This window comes from Eubalaena glacialis, chromosome 9 (assembly GCF_028564815.1).
Source record: "Eubalaena glacialis isolate mEubGla1 chromosome 9, mEubGla1.1.hap2.+ XY, whole genome shotgun sequence".
Taxonomy (NCBI): Eukaryota; Metazoa; Chordata; class Mammalia; order Artiodactyla; family Balaenidae; genus Eubalaena; species Eubalaena glacialis.
In genome coordinates this window covers 13144706-13164782 of record NC_083724.1, presented here as the reverse complement: position 1 = coordinate 13164782, position 20077 = coordinate 13144706, and the positions used below count along the sequence as shown (strand labels likewise).

General features: G+C 43.1%; 1 protein-coding gene across 1 annotated transcript; it reads right to left on the bottom strand.

Moving 5' to 3' along the window:
- Window positions 1–5274: 5274 nt before the first annotated feature.
- PDCL (phosducin like) lies at window positions 5275–20077 on the bottom strand. The gene is made up of 4 exons (XM_061200981.1): window positions 19909–20077; window positions 18069–18245; window positions 10028–10209; window positions 5275–7495 (listed from the first exon to the last, which is right to left on the bottom strand). Exons 2-4 carry the CDS (start codon window positions 18238–18240, stop codon window positions 6944–6946), a joined length of 906 nt encoding a protein of 301 aa, XP_061056964.1. The 5' UTR covers window positions 18241–18245; window positions 19909–20077; the 3' UTR covers window positions 5275–6943.

Here is a 20077-nt window from a genome sequence, read left to right as displayed (position 1 = left end):
CCCTGCTTTTAAAAAGTCTGAACTGGTTGGGAAGTGTTCAGAGGTGACATGAAGGCTGTAGGAAATATACAACTCTGGAAAACATGGACAGTTATGATGAACACTGGAGAGAAGAGGTTTCTGTGATTCCTACTGTTGGAGGACGCAGAGGGAACGAAAAGTACCCACCAAACTGAGAAGGCATCTTGAGACTGAAAAACGAGGCAGGCAGTTCCAAATAATCAACACATCAGTTTAATGTAGGTAACTTACTCACAGGGTGGGATCGGGCAGAAAATGATCCAGAAGCATTGGAAGCTGAACCCAGCACTACCAAAGGGCCATTAGGACAATTTATAGTTAACCTAGGGCATGGGAGTAGGTGCTTGGAAACAGGATGTGCATTCCTAAGTTAAGACTTATAAATGAGTAACTAGCTACATGGGTGCTGGGAACACATCAGGGAAGCTTTTCATCATTGTTTGGGGACTGACAGAGCGTAGAGGCTACCTGGTCCTAATGATTAGTAAACAATATCTATTACATCCAAAGCCCTTGACGACAGAGAAGCGATTCACTGCACAGTAGAGCCCTGGGTAGGGTCGGCGGAAGGACAGGAGAAACTGTAAGTGCCCAAGATGGTATCGGTTCTGCTAACAGCCATCCACTTGCCAACTCTCCTTTGAAATAAGTTTGAGGTATCGTATTTCTCTCTTCTCTATTGAATTTGTAGAAATTACTGGGATTCAGTGTCTTAGTCAGCTTTGGCTACTATAACAAAATACCATAGGGTGGGTGGCTTAAATAGTAGACATTTATTTCTCACTGTTTCGGAGGCTGGAAATCTAAGATCAAGGTGCCATCAGGTTTGGTTTCTGGTGAGAGCTCTCTTCCTGCTCTGGTGCCTTTTCCTCTTCCTATAAGGATACCAGTCGTATGAGATTAGGGCCTCACCCTTATGACCTCATTCTACCTTAATTACCTCCTGAAAGGCCCTGTCTCCAACTACGGTCACATTTGGGGGGTGGTTAGGGCTTTAGGGTGGACACGATTCAGTCCATAACACCAACCGTTGGACAGGCACCCCTCATCTCTTTCCAGAAGTCTTTCTGGGTGGACATTATTAAAGCCTGTTCGTAGGAAAGGCTGCCAAACAGTACTAAGATCCTGACTCCTGAACTCCAAGTCCTGGGTTTAAGTCCTGACTTTACTATTTACTAGATGATTGACCTTGGGCAAATTGCTTAACTATAAAATGAGGGTAATAATATCTCTCAGGGGTTGTTACAAGAATTATCTAAGAAAATACATACCAAGTGCTTAGAACAATGACCTGGCACAAAGTAAGTCAAAATACATGTTGGTCACTCACATCACCACAAGCAGAGGAGACAGAGACAAGAAGTCATTGGGATTGGGATTTGGACACAAACGCTGTGCTCTGACCTGAGGTCCTTGGGACTCTGGACTTGGGACTGGTGGGTGTCCACTGCTTTCCTCTTCTCTTCCTGGCCAGACTTTCCCTCAGCCTTAACTGAGCATAATATGAAAGTTAAGTGTATGTATGTTTATTCATGAAACTATATTTGTTTTTTTTCATTATTCATTAATAAAGCATGTGAATGTGGTACTTTCTGGGTCTCTTTCCTAAAAACAAATTCTTTAAAATGATTCGGGGGAGTTCCTGGTGGCCTAATGGTTAGGATTCTGGGCTTTCACTGCCACGGCCAAGTTCAGTCCCTGGTCGGGGAACTTAGATCCCACAGGCCCGTGGAGCAGCCCCCAAAAAGAAAGAAAGAAAATAAGTAAATAAAATGATTCATATATGGTGCTAGACATCACCCACAGGTCCCAAAGTCTGTGGCTCTGCTGATTTAACAGCACACACACAAAAAATTCGTTCCCTCTCCTCTGCTGCCACCATGTGGTCATATCGGTTATAACCAGCATTTCCACAGGCTTTGGCAGGGCTGGGAGCTTAACTTGAATTTGTTATCTGGGTCTCAGTGAGCATAGGTAGTACACCTCTGATTAAAAACATGTAACACTTGACATATATACACTAATATGTATAAAATGGATAACTAATAAAAAAGATAAAATAAAATAAAATAAATAAAAATTCTGCTGGAAAAAAAAACATATAATATGTCTGGAAAAGCTATATAACAGATAGTCTTCTGCCTTATTGTGGTGAATTCCAGCCTACTCCAGCCTTGAGGATCTTCCCCACTTAAGCAGCAAACATTCACTTATGTCAACTCAGATCAGAGACTGGAAATGATGAGCCACACTCCCTGTCCCCAAAGACTTCATAGTCTAATGTGTAAACAAATACTCGGGCAACCACACATGCTGAAGATGGGGTTACCCTACGGGAAAGGAAGACAAGGTCATTCAAGTCACCAGGACTTTCACATCTCACAACTAAGGAAAAAGTTTACATTTTTCATTAAATTAAACCAAATATCAATACAGAATGATAGCGTGATGGCAACAGTAGATTCTTTAAAATTCATTGATTCATAAAATGAGAGCTCACTGTGTCTTAAAAAATCATCTAATGGGGCTTCCTTGGTGGCGCAGTGGTTGAGAATCTGCCTGCCAATGCAGGGGACACGGGTTCGAGCCCTGGTCTGGGAAGATCCCACATGCCTCGGAGCAACTGGGCCCGTGAGCCACAACTACTGAGCCTGCGCGTCTGGAGCCTGTGCTCCGCAACAACAGAGGCCGCGATAGTGAGAGGCCCACGCACCGCGATGAAGAGTGGCCCCCGCTTGCCACAACTAGAGAAAGCCCTCGCACAGAAATGAAGACCCAACACAGCCAAAAATAAATAAATAAATAAATTTATTTTTTTAAAAATTCATCTAATGCAACCTCTCATCTTACAAGTGGGGAAACTGAGGCCCTGGGAGAGGAAGAGACTTATCCTAGGGCACACAGCTGGTCAGGGAGAGGGCTAGAGTTCATGTTCACTGTACTCCCGATCGTTGCCACCCATAGCTGGACGTGGGTGACAGTGTGGGCGGGGGGTATAAAGGGACTTTGGGAGGAAGGACCTTTGTGGAGTCATGGAGGAAAGGGGGATGCCTCGGGGGTACATTGCAGGTCACAGCCACAGTCCAGACGGAAGAGGTTCTAACATGAAACACAGGCCAGCCTAGGAGACCCAGGTCTCCACCCAGCTTCACTCCTTTTTCTCTCTTCTTAAAATTCTCTCCCTGTTTTTCCTCTTCCAACCTGTTCTCTCCACTACCTTTTTTCTAATTGATCATTCTATTGACATTTGATCATTGTGCTTTCTCCACCAAGAACTAGCATGCATCATGGAAATAGTACAAATTTTGGAACTACACAGACCTGATTTTAAACCCTGCCCTGCCCACTAGCTATGCAACTTGGAATAGTTACCTAACTCTGCTAAGTCTTAGTTTCTTCATCTTTGAAAATTTACTACTTCTTACCTTGAAAGGATGTGGCCTTCAATGAGCCCATATGTTCATTATTAAACACTCAATAATTCTTACCAAGCACCAAGCCCAGTTGTGGGCACTGGGGATGATAAAAACAGCACTTATTTAAAAAAAAAAAAAAAAAAAAAAGGGACTTCCCTGGTGGTCCAGCAGTTAAGACTCTGCGCTCCCAATGCAGGGGGCCCAGGTCCGATCCCTGGTCAGTGAACTAGATAGATCCCGCATGCCACAACTAAAGATCCCTTGTGCCGCAACTAAGACCAAGTGCAGCCAAAAAAATAAATATTTTTAAAAATAAAAACAGCACTTATTTGAAGGCTGTGTTCTAGGTATTTTACATGAATTGACTTATGTTACTCATCCCCACTCCTCGGATGAGGAAACTGAGGTATGGAGGAGTTCAGGTATCTTGCCCACAAAACTGTAAATGTCAGCCTATTCCCAGCGTGAATAGAAGTTATACCATACACATGGAGGAAAATAAAGTCCATGCCTTCATGGAACTTTCATTCCAGAGGAAAGTGAAATCTGGAAAACTACTGAGACAGTTTGTAATAGACAAATATTAGTTTCTTGTTCCCTCCCCCAAGTCTATGACCAAAAAGGAGGTAGACAAAGAGGAAGTGATCTGAATGCTGTCCTATTTTTAACTCCTCCCTTCCCTTACTCAAATAAAAAAGGAGGGGCTTCCCTGGTGGCGCAGTGGTTGAGAATCTGCCTGCCAATGCAGGGGACACGGGTTCGAGCCCTGGTCTGGGAAGATCCCACATGCCACGGAGCAACTAGGCCCGTGAGCCACAACTACTGAGCCTGCGCGTCTGGAGCCTGTGCTCCGCAACAAGAGAGGCCGCGATAGTGAGAGGCCCGCGCACCGCAATGAAGAGTGGCCCCCACTTGCCACAACTAGAGAAAGCCCTCGCACAGGAACGAAGACCCAACACAGCCATAAATAAATAAATAAATAAATAAATTAAATAAACCCAAAAAGTTTAAAAAAAAAAAAAAGGAAACCAATAGCAGTGAGCCCTTGTTTTGTGAGAGCTGCTGTCACTCACCTCAGCCCACAGGTTGGTGATGCTCAAACTTGAACCAGCCTCAGAATCACTTAGAGGGCTTGTGAAAAGTGTGCTGAGCCACTCCCAGAATTTCTGATGCAGTAGGTCTGGGATGAAGCCTGAGACTTTGCATTTCTAACAAGTTCCCCAGTGTATCTCATGCTGCTGTTCTTGAACCACACATGGCGAACCACTGAACAACCCATGAAGTACTGTTGTTCCCATTGCCAAGGCAAGGAAACTGAGTTTCAGGAAGGCTAGGTGCCTCAGCGGAAGCTCCACCATCAGTGAGAAACAGACAGTATTTGATCTGACTCCAAAGCCCGTGCTGTTTGCACTACCCCTGAGTTGGAGATTTAACACTCTAAGATTTCCCCATTCCATGTCTGTTCACTTTATCCTAGAATTTCTGCTCTTGAAAGGCGAAGTCAAGGTTCTGGGAGACCATAATATCAATATATTTTCATCTCCAATGAGAACCAGTAGATGGCTTGTAAAAGCTTTTAAAATGTTTCTGTCCATTACCCAATAATTCCTCTTCTAGAAATCTATACTAAGAGAATGATCCAAAATATACCCCAAAATACAAAGTGTTTTAGCAAAAAGCTAGGAATCTAAATATCCAATATTAAGGGTCTGGTTAAATAAAGTATGGCATATCCAAGTGATGGAATATTATCAGGCCGTTAAAAATTATTTATTTAGAATTTTTATAACATGTCAAAGCATTTATGATATAATATTAAATTAAACAAAACACAGAACTAATTCAATAAGCTCTCAATGTATTAAAAATATTGAAAAAACTGGAAGAAAATTAAAACAGACAACAGTCGTCTCTGCCTCTAATAATTTTCTATACTTTCCACACACTTTCTACAATGAGCTTTTCTAATTAAAAAACCATACAATGAGCTTTTTTAATTAAAAAACCATGCACTTTCTTTTTGTTGATTAACTATAAGAGATACTGTCATGACCCTTCTTACAGTTAGTCAATTCCTAAATAGCCAGGAAAAGCAAAACTGAACTTTAAAGCTAACATTTAATTACAGATTACATTTTCCCTCGCCCTACAATGTACATATTTTAAAGTAAAAAACGTGAGGAAAAAACTCAAAAGACAATCATTATTATAAACACACAGAAAGAAGACCAGAAAGATACCTGTAAAAGTGATTAACAGGGATTATTTTTGGTTGGTGGAATTGTAAGGCTTTTAAATCTTTTTAGCTTAACAATTTTTGTTACATTTTCTACAATGAACATCAATTACTTTTGTAATAAAAAGTCTTTGCTGTTTTCAAGAGACAACCACCAAGCAAATTACAGCACACCTATACAACGGTATAAATAGCCACTTTAAAATGTTGTAAAGCAGTATTTAATAACATGGAAAAACGTTTGCTATATTAGCTGACCATACTATAAAACAGTATGTTCAGAATGATCCCACTGTTGTGTTTAATAAGCAAACAAAATGTCTGTATACACAAAGAAAACACCTTGGAAAGAAATATCCCAAAATATTAATAGTGTTTTACCCTAGGTGGCAGGATTAGAGATTATTCTAATTTTCTTATTTTTGCTTCTGTATTCTATTGAATATTAACTTTTCCAGTATGCAAAATAGTTTTAACAAAAGCTACATGAAACCAAAAAATTACCTTGTTAAATAAAAAAGAAACAGAGAAAAAGATGAGCAGGGGTATCTTAATTGAAAGATCTTCCTTTAAAAAGGCTTCCCAGCTCTATCTCAGCTCTAATTTTCAAGCCAAGCTGGTCTTTCAGCATCAAGAGGGCAGTCCATCTCGATCCTTCCTCTATCGTAGACTTAATAATGCTTGAGCAGGATATCGACTCTGGCGACAAAGGTCACCCCCCTCTTGATGGGGCAAACATACATGGTCTGGAACCTTTAAACAAGACCCTGGGAGAGAATACGGTCTAGGGGGAAAAAATTTAACTGCCTTCTAAGACTATGAGTCTGATTATAAGTAAATATAATTTACAATCATTTGATGAAGGAAATGTATTACTTATGTTGCAAATAACACACTAACTATAGAATTATATTCCTGGACCTGGCAGAGACCTCTGAGATCATCTGAAGACAATTTCCAGGACACTGTCTTCAGGATGCTATGTAAATACTGACTGGAAACCATAACAGAGATGTCATGCTAGAGAATCTTAAGTAAACAGTTCAAAAGCCTGGCTTCCTGTTTATACAATGTTAGGTCACTTTATGGATAGCCACAAGGTGATTCAGCATTCTGATTTGATAGAAGAATTTCTTGACTTGACATATCATAAAAGGGACTACAAAGAACAGCAGAAAAGCCAGAAGACACAGAAAAGAACGAAAATAAACACACGGATGTGTGTCTTCCAGCCCAAACAATGAGAAATTTATGCCACCAGCCCAGCCATTCAATCTATTTCCAAATCGCTATCCTCGCTGTGGCAGGTGGCCGAGTTACGCACGGAGGTTAGCAACAAGACTTCCTTTTCTGGGAGCAATCCAAACTCCTGGAGGAAAGCTTCAAGGTCCACCGCAAAGAAATCTTCCCCCAGCTGGTCAGTGACGCGGACAAAATTGCCTATCAGCTCGCCCCCCTTGTAGATGAGCAGGGCGGGAAGGGCGTTCCTGGTGAAGCGACTGCTGGCCCCGATCACCGAGCTCTTCACCCGGCAGAACTTGACGGCTGGGTACTCCGAGGCCAGGCAGATCATGCAACCGTTCATGGCTTCGGTCCCCGGGATGCCGTCCTCGTAAATATGGACCATGATGAGGGTGCTCTTCTGCTCCTTGTCAATCATGTCCAGAAATCCTTCTCCACTGGGGATTTCAAAAACCTGCTTGAACTGGGGCCCCTGGTGGAGCTGCTGTCGCATCTCTTCCATCCTCTGCTTCCGATACTGCTGCAGGAACTCCTCGTCGTCTTGGTCCTCATTCATCATGGCAAAGTCCTTCAGAGTCATCTGCGGGAGGACCAGCAAGTGAGCGTGAGAAACATAAACCCAACAGTGACATGGGTGACACAAGATGTATGAGGCGCCACGCTAATACTCTAGATGCGTTATACCTCACTGAAATCTTCTGATAACCCCATCGGGAAGGGACTTTTATTACCCCCACTTTACAAATGAGGTTCTGAGACTTGAGATTATCTGTATAAGTTCACATAGGTAGCAAGTATAAGACCAGGATTCAAACTAGATTTTTTTAAAAACCCAAGCTTTCAACTACTGTGTCATAGCGCCTCTCCATCCAGACAGGCAGCATCAGATAACATCACTTCGTCAGCTTTTGTCTTTTGGTCAGTCCTGACAATGGATTAATTATTTTATCCACCGTTTTGTTTTTGTTGAAAAGACAACAGGACATTAAGGAACTTGAACACTCATAATCCCTGCCCTGCACCACCCTCCTTGCCCCCCACGCCAAAACATACAGCCACACACATTCTAAAAATCTATTCTTCTTTTTATTACCAGTCACATGCTAAAACCATTTCTGCTTTTATAACAGCAGCTGTGGGTGTACCAATTAAGCTATAGCCTGCTTTTGCCACTTAGCGCTATTATATCATAAATTATTCCTCATGCTTCCAAACATGTTTTATAAAATGATACATAATGTGCCCTATTTTGCTTAGCCACTCCCCTACTTCTGGCATTCAGGCAGTTTCCAGTTCTGTCTCACTGCAACAACCCAGCAGGACTGTCTCATGTGATCATGTGCTGTGTGGCTTTGTCTCGTCTCCACCGCAGCACAAGGAAGCGCTGTGAGCCGTGGGCATGTTGTCCTGAAGCCAGCTTCCATTACAAAAGCATTTTCCCTCTCCTGCCCTGGTGTAGCAAGACATCCCTGCTCCTGTGATGAAGCCCAGCTCTGCCTACCCTGGCACAGATGAGAGGGTGGCGGTTGGGAGGCCACACCAGATCAGGACACGTGTTGTTACTGCATCACAGCCAGCGCCGTTCTTCTTCCCCTCTCACTGCTCCCTCACCAGAGCGGTTCTTTCTGACCTGTTATGGTCTTGCTTGAGTCTAATGCCCTGAAATCATCCTCCTGGTCAAGGTAAACTCCTCACTTAATCCTCTTGTCTGCTCCCCGACCCCGGCGGGTATTTCCAGCCAAGAGCTGCTTTGGGCCACAGCCAAATGATCTCAGGCACTTCTAGACAGCCATCCGTGGTCAGAGAGCATGGTGGGGAATAAAGGATCCTTTTGAAGAACCTTTGGGAAGGTAAGAGAGAGTCAGGGACCTAGTTCCAAATATCTTCCACAGTGTCTGCCTGCTTCTACTGTATTGCTTCACTAAAATAAATTCTCATCAATAGGCTTCAGGTGAAACAGAACAACATCATGGAAAGAACAGGAAAATCTGGGTTAGAATCCTAGTTCCTATTAGTATTTCTTAATGGCACTGCCCTGAGCAAGTCCCCTCCCACCTCTCAGCTTTGGTTTCACCATCTGTAAAATGAGGATAATATCTCCTGATCTCTGAGGTTTATTTCTGGCTCAAGGTAAGACCTCGAGAAAGGACAGGAAACTCACATTTCCTGAGCACTTTCTTTTTTTTTTAAAGATTTTTTTTTTTTTTTTTTGATTGATTGATTGCTATGTTGGGTCTTCGTTTCTGTGCTAGGGCTTTCTCTAGTTGCGGCAAGCGGGGGCCACTCTTCATTGCGGTGCGCGGGCCTCTCACTATCGTGGCCTCTCTTGTTGCAGAGCACAGGCTCCAGACGCGCAGGCTCAGTAGTTGTGGCTCACGGGCCTAGTTGCTCCGTGGCATGTGGGATCCTCCCAGACCAGGGCTCGAACCCGTGTCCCCTGCATTAGCAGGCAGATTCTCAACCACTGCGCCACCAGGGAAGCCCCTGAGCACTTTCAACCGGCCTGTGATGGGCACTGTATCCACAGCCCTGGGAGGTAGAGAGACTGACCTCATTTAACCAACGACAAACCAGAGTCAGAGTGGAAGAGACATCCTCACAGTTACTAGTGGCACAGCTGAGATTCAAACCCAGGTGTGGCCAAGCTATGACATGACTGCACTTTCTCCTGCACTGCACTGCTTCTTAATATCTTTTCTAAAATTTATTTTATTTATTTATTTATTTATTTTTGGCTGCACTGAGTCTTTGTTGCTGCACAGCTTTCTCTAGTTGCAGTGAGTGGGGGCTACTCTTCACTGCGGTGCGCGGGCTTCTGATGGTGGTGGCTTCTCTTGTTGCGGAACACAGGCTCTAGGCACGAGGGCTTCAGCAGTTGTGGCACATGGGCTCAGTAGTTGTGGCGCACGGGCTTAGTTGCTCTGCGGCGTGTGGGATCTTCCCGGACCAGGGCTCGAACCCGTGTGCATTGGCAGGCAGATTCTTAACCACTGCGCCACCAATGAAGCCCTGCACCGCTTCTTGGAGGCCAAGTCAAACCCCTCCGCCTCTTGAATCACGAACCCCAGCAGCCAGGGTAGCCTCTGAGAAAGGCCTGGGCACTTCCGATTACCTTCCCGCTGATCTTCTCCTGGAGGCCCTTCTGCTTCCACTGCTCCTCCTCTTCGTCCAGATGGGACCTGCAGCTCACGGACAGCTTCTTGATCAGCCTCTCCATCTCCCGGCACTGCTCCTCCCGCTGCTCAGTCTCCAGCTGTTTGAAGCGGCGCCAGTCGTTGATCACGCCTTTTGGACCTGAGGTGGGGTGAATGTGGAGGCGACCAAGGATGAGCGAGGGATTATGGGCCAGCGCACATCTGTCTAAAGCTGGCTCCATCGACACCACAGTGACACTCACACAGGTCAGCGTGGTCTACACGCAACCATGTCCAAGGCAGCTCGGTTTGCAAATTAAAGGGCCACGCAAAGGCCCAATGTTTAGGAGATGTGTGAAATAAATTCAGATTCATCTACTCAAAGGAAAACAAAGCGACTCTTAGAAAGAATGAAGCAGCTATATGTTCCCTGCCATGAAAAATGTCCAAACATATTAGGTCAAAAAAAAAAAAGGCAAAATGCAGAACGGTATCATGGTATGATCCTTCAGTTTTTAGAAAAAGAACTGTATGTCCATGTATAAATATTTACAGATATTTGTATATGTGCATGTACATTTGTATGTCCATAGAAAAATAGGTAAACTGTTAACAGTGGTTGTCTCTAGGCAGTGAGATCTAAGGTGACTGGTGAGAGAGAACTTTTACTTTTTTCTTACTATGCTTCTGTATTATCTGACTTTTTTAACAAGATTGTGGCAGGTTGTTCTGTTAGTCAAGCTACCCCCAAACCCCCCTGTCCCCATGCTATACAGCCCTGCCCCTTACCACATGACTTGCAATACCTCCTGTGGGATGAGAACATGTATCCCCAGGCACTGATGTGGGGCTTGCCCATGTGACTTGCTGTGGCCAATGGATTCTGAGCAAAAACGCAACGAGTCACTACATGTTTCCAACAGCCCTCTCTTGCTCTCCACACTTGGTCATGAGAACAGCATGTCCCAGACAGGGGCTGCTCCTTCAGCCTAGTTCCCGGATGATAGGACATACAAAGCAGAAGCGGGGCAGCTGCTGACCCCAACAGGCAGCATGTAACATGATTGAGAAATAAACCTTTGTTGTCACAAGCCACTGAGACTAGGAGGTCATCTGCTACTACAGACAAAAATATAAACATCTGTATAAAGAAAACTTTAAAGTGCTGCCAAGAAACACTACAAAAGACCTGAATACATGGAGCAACGCCATATTCCTGGCTAGGAAGATGCAACATCACAAGGGTACCAATTATCCCCAAATTAATCCATATATTTAATGCGTTTCTGATGAAAGTATGTGATTACACACGTGTGCATGCTCCTGAATTTGCTGTGGAAAAATAAGAAAGCAAGTTAAGAAAATAATAACATAGAAGGGTATTGTATGGGGGGGACCAGACCTACCAGATACTAAAACATATTATAACACGATACTTAAAAACATGTGATATAGCACAGTAAAAGACAAATCAGTGGAAGAGACTACAAAGTACAGCTAAAGACGCAAATATAAGCAGAAATTCAGTATGTGATAAAACTGACATTTCAAAACAATGGAGAAAAGATGGTTTATTCAATAAATGATGCTGAAACAACTGGGCAGCAATCCAAAAAAAATTAAGTTGGAGTCCTACCACATACCTTGCACCGAAATGAATTCCAGATAAATCGTTGTGTTAAAAAAAAAAAAAAAAAATCATAAAAATACTAAAAAAAAAAAAAGGCATGGGACTGTCTTTTTATAATGCTGGAGTGAAGAAAGGCCTTTTATATAAGAAACAAAACTAAGAAACTATAAAATAATGCTTTCAAGCACATAACAATAAAAAAACTTTCTGCCAGGATGAGAACAAAAGCCAAGAGTCAAACAATAAACTGGTAGAAACATTTGCAATTCATACCACAGATTAATTTCCTTTATAGCTCCCTAAGAAGAAAAAGACCAACTACCCAATTTCAAAAATGAGCAAAGGATATGAATACAACCCTTAAAATTATGAAAAGAGGCTCAACATCACTCCTAAAAAGACAGAAAATAAAACTACGGTGAGTTGCCATTTGCCATCCATGAGGATGGCAAAGATCCAAGAGTCTGATAACATAGTAGAAGGTCACATATATGGGGAAATACCACACACCTGCTTAAACTATAAACCAGTCCCAACTCAACTGACAGCAATTTGGAAATAATAAAATGTCAAAGTGTGAATATGCCATTTCTAGGAATTTATACTACCAATATACTCATACCCATGATTTAGGTGATATCAAACACCTATCAATTTGAGAAGCTGGATTCAAACGCAGGCAAGTCTGTTCTAATCATCAGCACGTTGCTATGCATACATATTCGTATTGTGCATTGAAATGGCTAGAACCACGCACAGTGAAATGGTAACATTAGGTTATCTCTGGACGCGGGGCTGGAATTAGAAGTGATCACGACCCACCACCAGTCCCTCCCATCAGGAAACTTACACAAGCCTCTTAGATAGCCTCATCCACCAGAGGGCAGACAGCAGAAGCAAGAAGAACTACAGTCCTGCAGCCTGTGGAAGGAAAACCACATTCACAGAAAGATAGACAAGATGAAAAGGCAGAGGGCTATGTACCAGATGAAGGAACAAGATAAAACCCCAGAAAAACAACTAAATTAAGTGGAGATAGGCAACCTTCCAGAAAAAGAATTCAGAATAATGATAGTGAAGGTGATCCAGGACCTTGGAAAAAGAATGGAGGCAAAGATTGAGAAGATGCAAGAAATGTTTAACAAAGACCTAGAAGAATTAAAGAACAAACAAACAGAGATGAACAATACAATAACTGAAATGAAAACTAAACTAGAAGGAATCAATAGCAGAATAACAGGCAGAAGAACGGATAAGTAACCTGGAAGACAGAATGGTGGAATTCACTGCTGCAGACCAGAATAAAGAAAAAAGAATGAAAAGAAATGAAGACAGCCTAAGAGACCTCTGGGACAACATCAAACGCAACAACATTCGCATTATAGGGGTCCCAGAAGGAGAAGAGAGAGAGGGAGGACCAGAGAAAATATCTGAAGAGATTATAGTTGAAAACTTCCCTAACATGGGAAAGGAAATAGCCACCCAAGTCCAGGAAGCGCAGAGAGTCCCATACAGGATAAACCCAAGGAGAAACACGCCGAGACACATAGTAATCAAATTGGCAAAAATTAAAGACAAAGAAAAATTATTGAAAGCAGCAAGGGAAAAATGACAAATAACATACAAGGGAACTCCCATAAGGTTAACAGCTGATTTCTCAGCAGAAACTCTACAAGCCAGAAGGGAGTGGCATGATATACTTAAAGTGATGGAAGGGAAGAACCTACAACCAAGATTACTCTACCCGGCAAGGATCTCATTCAGATTCGATGGCGAAATCAAAAGCTTTACAGACAAGCAAAGGCTAAGAGAATTCAGCACCACCAAACCAGCTCTACAACAAATGCTAAAGGAACTTCTCTAACTGGGAAACACAAGACAAGAAAAGGATCTACAAAAACAAACCCAAAACAATTAAGAAAATGGTCATAGGAACATACATATCAAAATTACCTTAAACGTGAATGGATTAAATGCTCCAACCAAAAGACACAGGCTTGCTGAATGGATACAAAAACAAGACCCATATATATGCCGTCTACAAGAGACCCACTTCAGACCTAGGGACACATACAGACTGAAAGTGAGGGGATGGAAAAAGATATTCCATGCAAATGGAAATCAAAAGAAAGCTGGAGTAGCAATACTCATATCAGATAAAATAGACTTTAAAATAAAGACTGTTACAAGAGACAAGGAAGGACACTACATAATGATCAAGGGATCAATCCAAGAAGAAGATATAACAATTATATATGCACCCAACATAGGAGCACCTCAATACATAAGGCAACTGCTAACAGCTATAAAAGAGGAAATCGACAGTAACACAATAATAGTGGGGGACTTTAACAGCTCACTTACACCAATGGACAGATCATCCAAAATGAAAATAAATAAGGAAACAGAAGCTTTAAATGACACAATAGACCAGACAGATTTAATTGATATTTATACGACATTCCATCCAAAGACAGCAGATTACACTTTCTTCCCAAGTGCACAGGGAACATTCTCCAGGATAGATAACATCTTGGGTCGCAAATCAAGCCTCAGTAAATTTAAGAAAATTGAAATCATATCAAGCATCTTTTCTGACCACAACCCTATGAGATTAGAAATGAATTACAGGGAATAAAATGTAAAAAACACAAACACATGGAGGCTAAACAATACGTTACTAAATAACCAAGAGATCACTGAAGAAATCAAAGAGGAAATCAAAAATTACCTAGAGACAAATGACGATGAAAACACGACGATCCAAAACCTATGGAACGCAGCAAAAGCAGTTCTAAGAGGGTAGCTTATAGCTATACAAGCCTACCTCAAGAAACAAGAAAAATCTCAAATAAACAATCTAACCGGGACTTCCCTGGTGGTCCAGTGGTTAAGAATCTGCCTGCCAATGCAGGGGACACAGGTTTGAACCCTGGTCCAGGAGGATCCCACATGCCTCGGAGCAACTAAGCCCGTGCGCCACCACTACTGAGCCGGCGCTCTAAAGCCTGCGAGCCACAACTATTGAAGCCTGCGCGCCTACAGCCCGTGCTCCGCAACAAGAGAAGCCACCGCAATGAGAAGCCCGTGCACCGCAACAAAGAGTAGCCCCCACTCGCTGCAACTAGAGAAAGCCTGCGCACAGCAACGAAGACCCAATGCAGCCAAAAATAAATTAATTAATTAATTAATTAATTTTTTAAAAAACAATCTAACCTTAAACCTAAAGGAACTAGAGAAAGAAGAAAAAACAAAACCCAAAGTTAGCAGAAGGAAAGAAATCATAAAGATCAGATCAGAAATAAATGAAATAGAAACAAAGAAAACACTAGCAAAGATCAATAAAACTAAAAGCTGGTTCTTTGAGAAGATAAACAACATTGATAAACCATTAGCCAGGCTCATGAAGAAAAAGAGGGAGAGCACTCAAGTCAATAAAATTAGAAATGAAAAAGGAGAAGTTACAACAGACACCGCAGAAACACAAAGCATCCTAAGAGACTACTACAAGCAACTCTATGTCAATAAAATGGACAACCTGGAAGAAATGGACAAATTCTTAGAAAGGTATAACTTTCCAAGACTGAACCAGGAAGAAATAGAAAATATGACCAGACCAATCACAAGTAATGAAATTGAAACTGTGATTAAAAATCTTCCAACAAACAAAAGTCCAGGACCAGATGCCTTCACAGGTGAATTCTATCAAACATTTAGAGAAGAGCTAACACCCATCCTTCTCAAACTCTTCCAAAATCTTGCAGAGGAAGGAACACTCCCAAACTCATTCTATGAGGCCACCATCACCCTGATACCAAAACAAGACAAAGATACTACAAGAAAAGAAAATTACAGACCAATATCACTGATGAATATAGATGCAAAAATCCTCAACAAAATACTAGCAAACAGAATCCAACAACACATTAAAAGGATCATACACCATGATCAAGTGGGAGTTATGCCAGGGATGCAAGGATTCTTCAATATACGCAAATCAATCAATGTGATACACCATATTAACAAATTGAAGAATAAAAACCATATGATCATCTCAATAGATGCAGAAAAAGCTTTTGACAAAATTCAACACCCATTTATGATAAAACCTCTCCAGAAAGTGGGCATAGAGGGAACCTACCTCAACATAATAAAGGCCATATACGACAAACCCACAGCAAACATCATTCTCAATGGTGAAAAACTGAAAGCATTTCCTCTAAGATCAGTAACAAGACAAGGATGTCCACTCTCACCACTATTATTCAACATAGTTTTGGAAGTCCTAGCCACGGCAATCAGAGAAGAAAAAGAAATAAAAGGAATACAAATTGGAAAAGAAGAAGTAAAACTGTCACTGTTTGCAGATGACATGATACTATACATTGAGAATCCTAAAAATGCCACCAGAAAACTACTAGAGCTAATCAATGAATTTGGTGAAGTTGCAGGATACAAAATTAATGAAGAGAAATCTCTTGCATTCCTATACACTAATGATGAAAAATCTGAAAGAGAAATTAAGGAAACACTCCCATTTACCACTGCAACAAAAAAAATAAAATACCTAGGAATAAACCTACCTAGGGAGACAAAAGACCTGTATGCAGAAAACTATAAGACACTGATGAAAGAAATTAAAGATGATACCAACAGATGGAGAGATATACCATGTTCTTGGATTGGAAGAATCAATATTGTGAAAATTACTATACTACCGAAAGCAATCTGCAGATTCAATGCAATCCCTATCAAATTACCAATGGCATTTTTTACGGAACTAGAACAAAAAATCTTAAAATTTGTATGGAGACCCCGAATAGCCAGAGCAGTCTTGAGGGAAAAAAACGGAGCTGGAGGAATCAGACTCCCTGACTTCAGACTATACTACAAAGCTACAGTAATCAAGACAATATGGTACTGGCACAAAAACAGAAACATAGATCAATGGAACAAGATAGAAAGCCCAGAGATGAACCCACGCACCAATGGTCAACTAATCTATGACAAAGGAGGCAAGGATATACAACGGAGAAAAGACAGTCTCTTCAGTAAGTGGTGCTGGGAAAACTGGACAGCTACATGTAAAAGAATGAAATTAGAACGCTCCCTAACACCATACACAAAAATAGACTCAAAATGGATTAGAGACCTAAATTTAAGACCGGACACTATAAAACTCTTAGAGGAAAACATAGGAAGAACACTCTTTGACATAAATCACAGCAAGATCTTTTTTGATCCACCTCCTAGAGTAATGGAAATAAAAACAAAAATAAACAAATGGGACCTAATGAAACTTCAAAGCTTTTGCACAACAAAGGAAACCATAAACAAGACAAAAAGACAACCCTCAGAATGGGAGAAACTATTTGCAAACGAATCAACGGACAAAGGATTAATCTCCAAAATATATAAACAGCTCATGCAGCTCAATATTAAAGAAACAAACAACCCAATCCAAAAATGGGCAGAAGACGTAAATAGACATTTCTCCAAAGAAGACATACAGATGGCCAAGAAGCACATGAAAAGCTGCTCAACATCACTAATTATTAGAGAAATGCAAATCAAAACTACAATGAGGTCTCACCTCACACCAGTTAGAATGGGCATCATCAGGAAATCTACAAACAACAAATGCTGGAGAGGGTGTGGAGAAAAGGGAACCCTCTTGCACTGTTGGTGGGAATGTAAATTGATACAGCCACTATGGAGAACAGTATGGAGGTTCCTTAAAAAACTAAAAATAGAATTACCATATGATCCAGCAATCCCACTACTGGGCATATACCCTGAGAAAACCATAATTCAAAAAGACACATGCACCCCAATGTTCATTGCAGCACTATTTACAATAGCCAGGTCATGGAAGCAACCTTAATGCCCATCGACAAACGAATGGATAAAGAAGATGTGGTATATATATATACAATAGAATACTACTCAACCATAAAACAGAACGAAATTGGGTCATTTGTGGATACGTGGATGGATCTAGAGACTGTCATACAGAGTGAAGTAAGTCAGAAAGAGAAAAACAAATATCGTATATTAACGCATGTATGTGGAACCTAGAAAAATGGTACAGATGAACTGGTTTGCAGGGCAGAAGTTGAGACACAGATGTAGAGAACAAACGTATGGACACCAGGAGGGAAAGCCGCGGGGGGTGGGGATGGTGGTGTGATGAACTGGGCGATTGGGATTGACATGTATACACTGATGTGTATAAAATTGATGACTAATAAGACCCTACTGTATAAAAAAGTAAATAAAATAAAATTCAAAAATTCAAAAAAAAAAAAAAGAACTGATCACGAGACTTCTGATACATATATAACGGACATTTTTTAAACCTGTTCCCAGAGCACAGGGATTTCCAGTACCTGTGTTAACTGAGATGCCTTCGCCTGCCAACTCAGCATCTGCAGGCATGGAACTGCCGGCCAGGGCACCCCTGCTTCTGTCCTTGTCCTCGTGGTCACTTTCCTCATCCTCGCTGCTGCTGTAGTAGTACTGCAGCTTCTCCCCCAGCAACTTATCATCCAGGGTCGTCATGGTGCCTGGGAGAGGGCGACATAACAGGCTCTTTGCTGGCTTGAATCAGACAGACATGAATCTGAAGAGTTAGGGCTCACCTGTGCTCAGATCCTATTATGTACAGGACCATAAGAGTGACTGTTTTCATAAGCAGGATCTCAGCAAATCCATACCATGACCATGCATGATAGGGTTTATCATGCTCTTTCTGTAGAAGGTAAAACTGAGGCTCAGATAAAATTTCTCTGCCAACCTTTACAGCAAATGGTGGAGCTGGGCTCAGATCCCAGGGATTCCTGACTCCAACAGACTGAAGGTGTGAGTCACTGTCTTCTGAATAGTATACACTGAAGTAGGGTGGTGGCTTGGAAGAATCTACTGACTGACTGAAGGATTTATCTACACGTACTCTTTGGTTTACCTACCAAGTAAGACTGCTGGTAATTGAAAAATTGGGTAAGAACCCTCAGGAAAAACCCCAAAAAGCAGCATCAAGAATGGGATGCTGACTCACTGTTTGCCTAAGCCAATCATTCATCTGTCTCTTGCCTTCCACCTCCCAATCAGCACAGCGAGGGTTAGGATGGATGGGCTCTGAAGCCCTAATAACTTTGGTTAAAAGACGGGCCCATGACAAGATTTTAATCATTCCCCAGTGTTTAAAGGACAATGGTTAGAGCCAAGCTTCCGCATCAGAAGAAGCCTGGTACATTCTGGGAGAAAGGTACAGCTTAGTCCCTGCCAGGCCTGCTTGCAGATCGCACAAGGAGGAGTTGTAACTCCAGCACCCCTTCAAGCAACCCAATACTATGCATCTTTGATTAAAGGCATCCCCGAGCCTGTTAGACTCCATTACAAAGTGACTCTCCCACCGGGCGGGGAGGTCTTGCAACAGAGACCTCCAATGCCCAGCACGAGGCCTCTGCACAATCTGTCAAGCTCATATAGAGGCAGCCTGAATCAGTGGGGGAATCCGGTGACCCGGGCAGTCAGATGAGGAGAGGGGTACCTAAGTGGAAGGGTTGAGAAAAAGGTGCAGGTACACGGCCGGGCGCGAGGGGGTGGAGAAAAATAGGGGAACTAAACCTAACTTAAAGAGGCAGAGGGACCAAGGCGGTAAAAGTGGGAAGAAAGAGACGGGGAGGAATGTGTGCTCGGTCAGGGCGGGGCCGCTGAGGAGGAGGCGGCAAGCGCAGGGCCAGCGGAGGGGCTGGTGGGATGCGAGGCCTTTCGCGGGGAGGAGTCGAGGGCGGGGCCAGCGGGAGAGCTGGCGGGGCGGGGGTGGGGGCCAGCGGGAGGGCCGGCGGAGGAGGCGGGGCCTTTGGCGGGATGTAGTCGAGGGCGGGGCCAGCGGGAGGGCTGGCGGAGAAGACGGGGCCTTTCGGGGAAGGAGTCGAGGGCGGGGCCAGCGGGAGGGTTCGCGAAGGAGGCGGGACCTTTGAGGGTCGAGGGCGGGGCCAGCAGAAGCGCGGCGGAGGGGCGCGGAAGCTCTAGGGGAGCGCGAGGGAGGTGGGGCCAGCAGAGGAGACGGGGCAGGGAAGTCGCGGAGAGTGTGGGGGTCGAGGGGGCGCACCGACAAGACCGTCTCATCCAGGCTCGCCGACCACCCGTATTCCACCACCTCCCACCGGTATTCCATGCCCGCCGCTTCTTCCCGGCTGACCTCAGTGCAGCTACCCGGCCTACCTCAGTCTGGATCCCTTCAGGCTGGCACTTAGTAAGGAAGGGAGCGCTCGGCTGGAGAAAGAGAAATGGGTCGGCGCCTTGAGCACTAAGAGAAAAGCCGCCTGAGTCCCGACTGCGCGGACCAATGAGGCGGCCTTCCTGCGTCAGCGCGGATACACACTGCCCAATT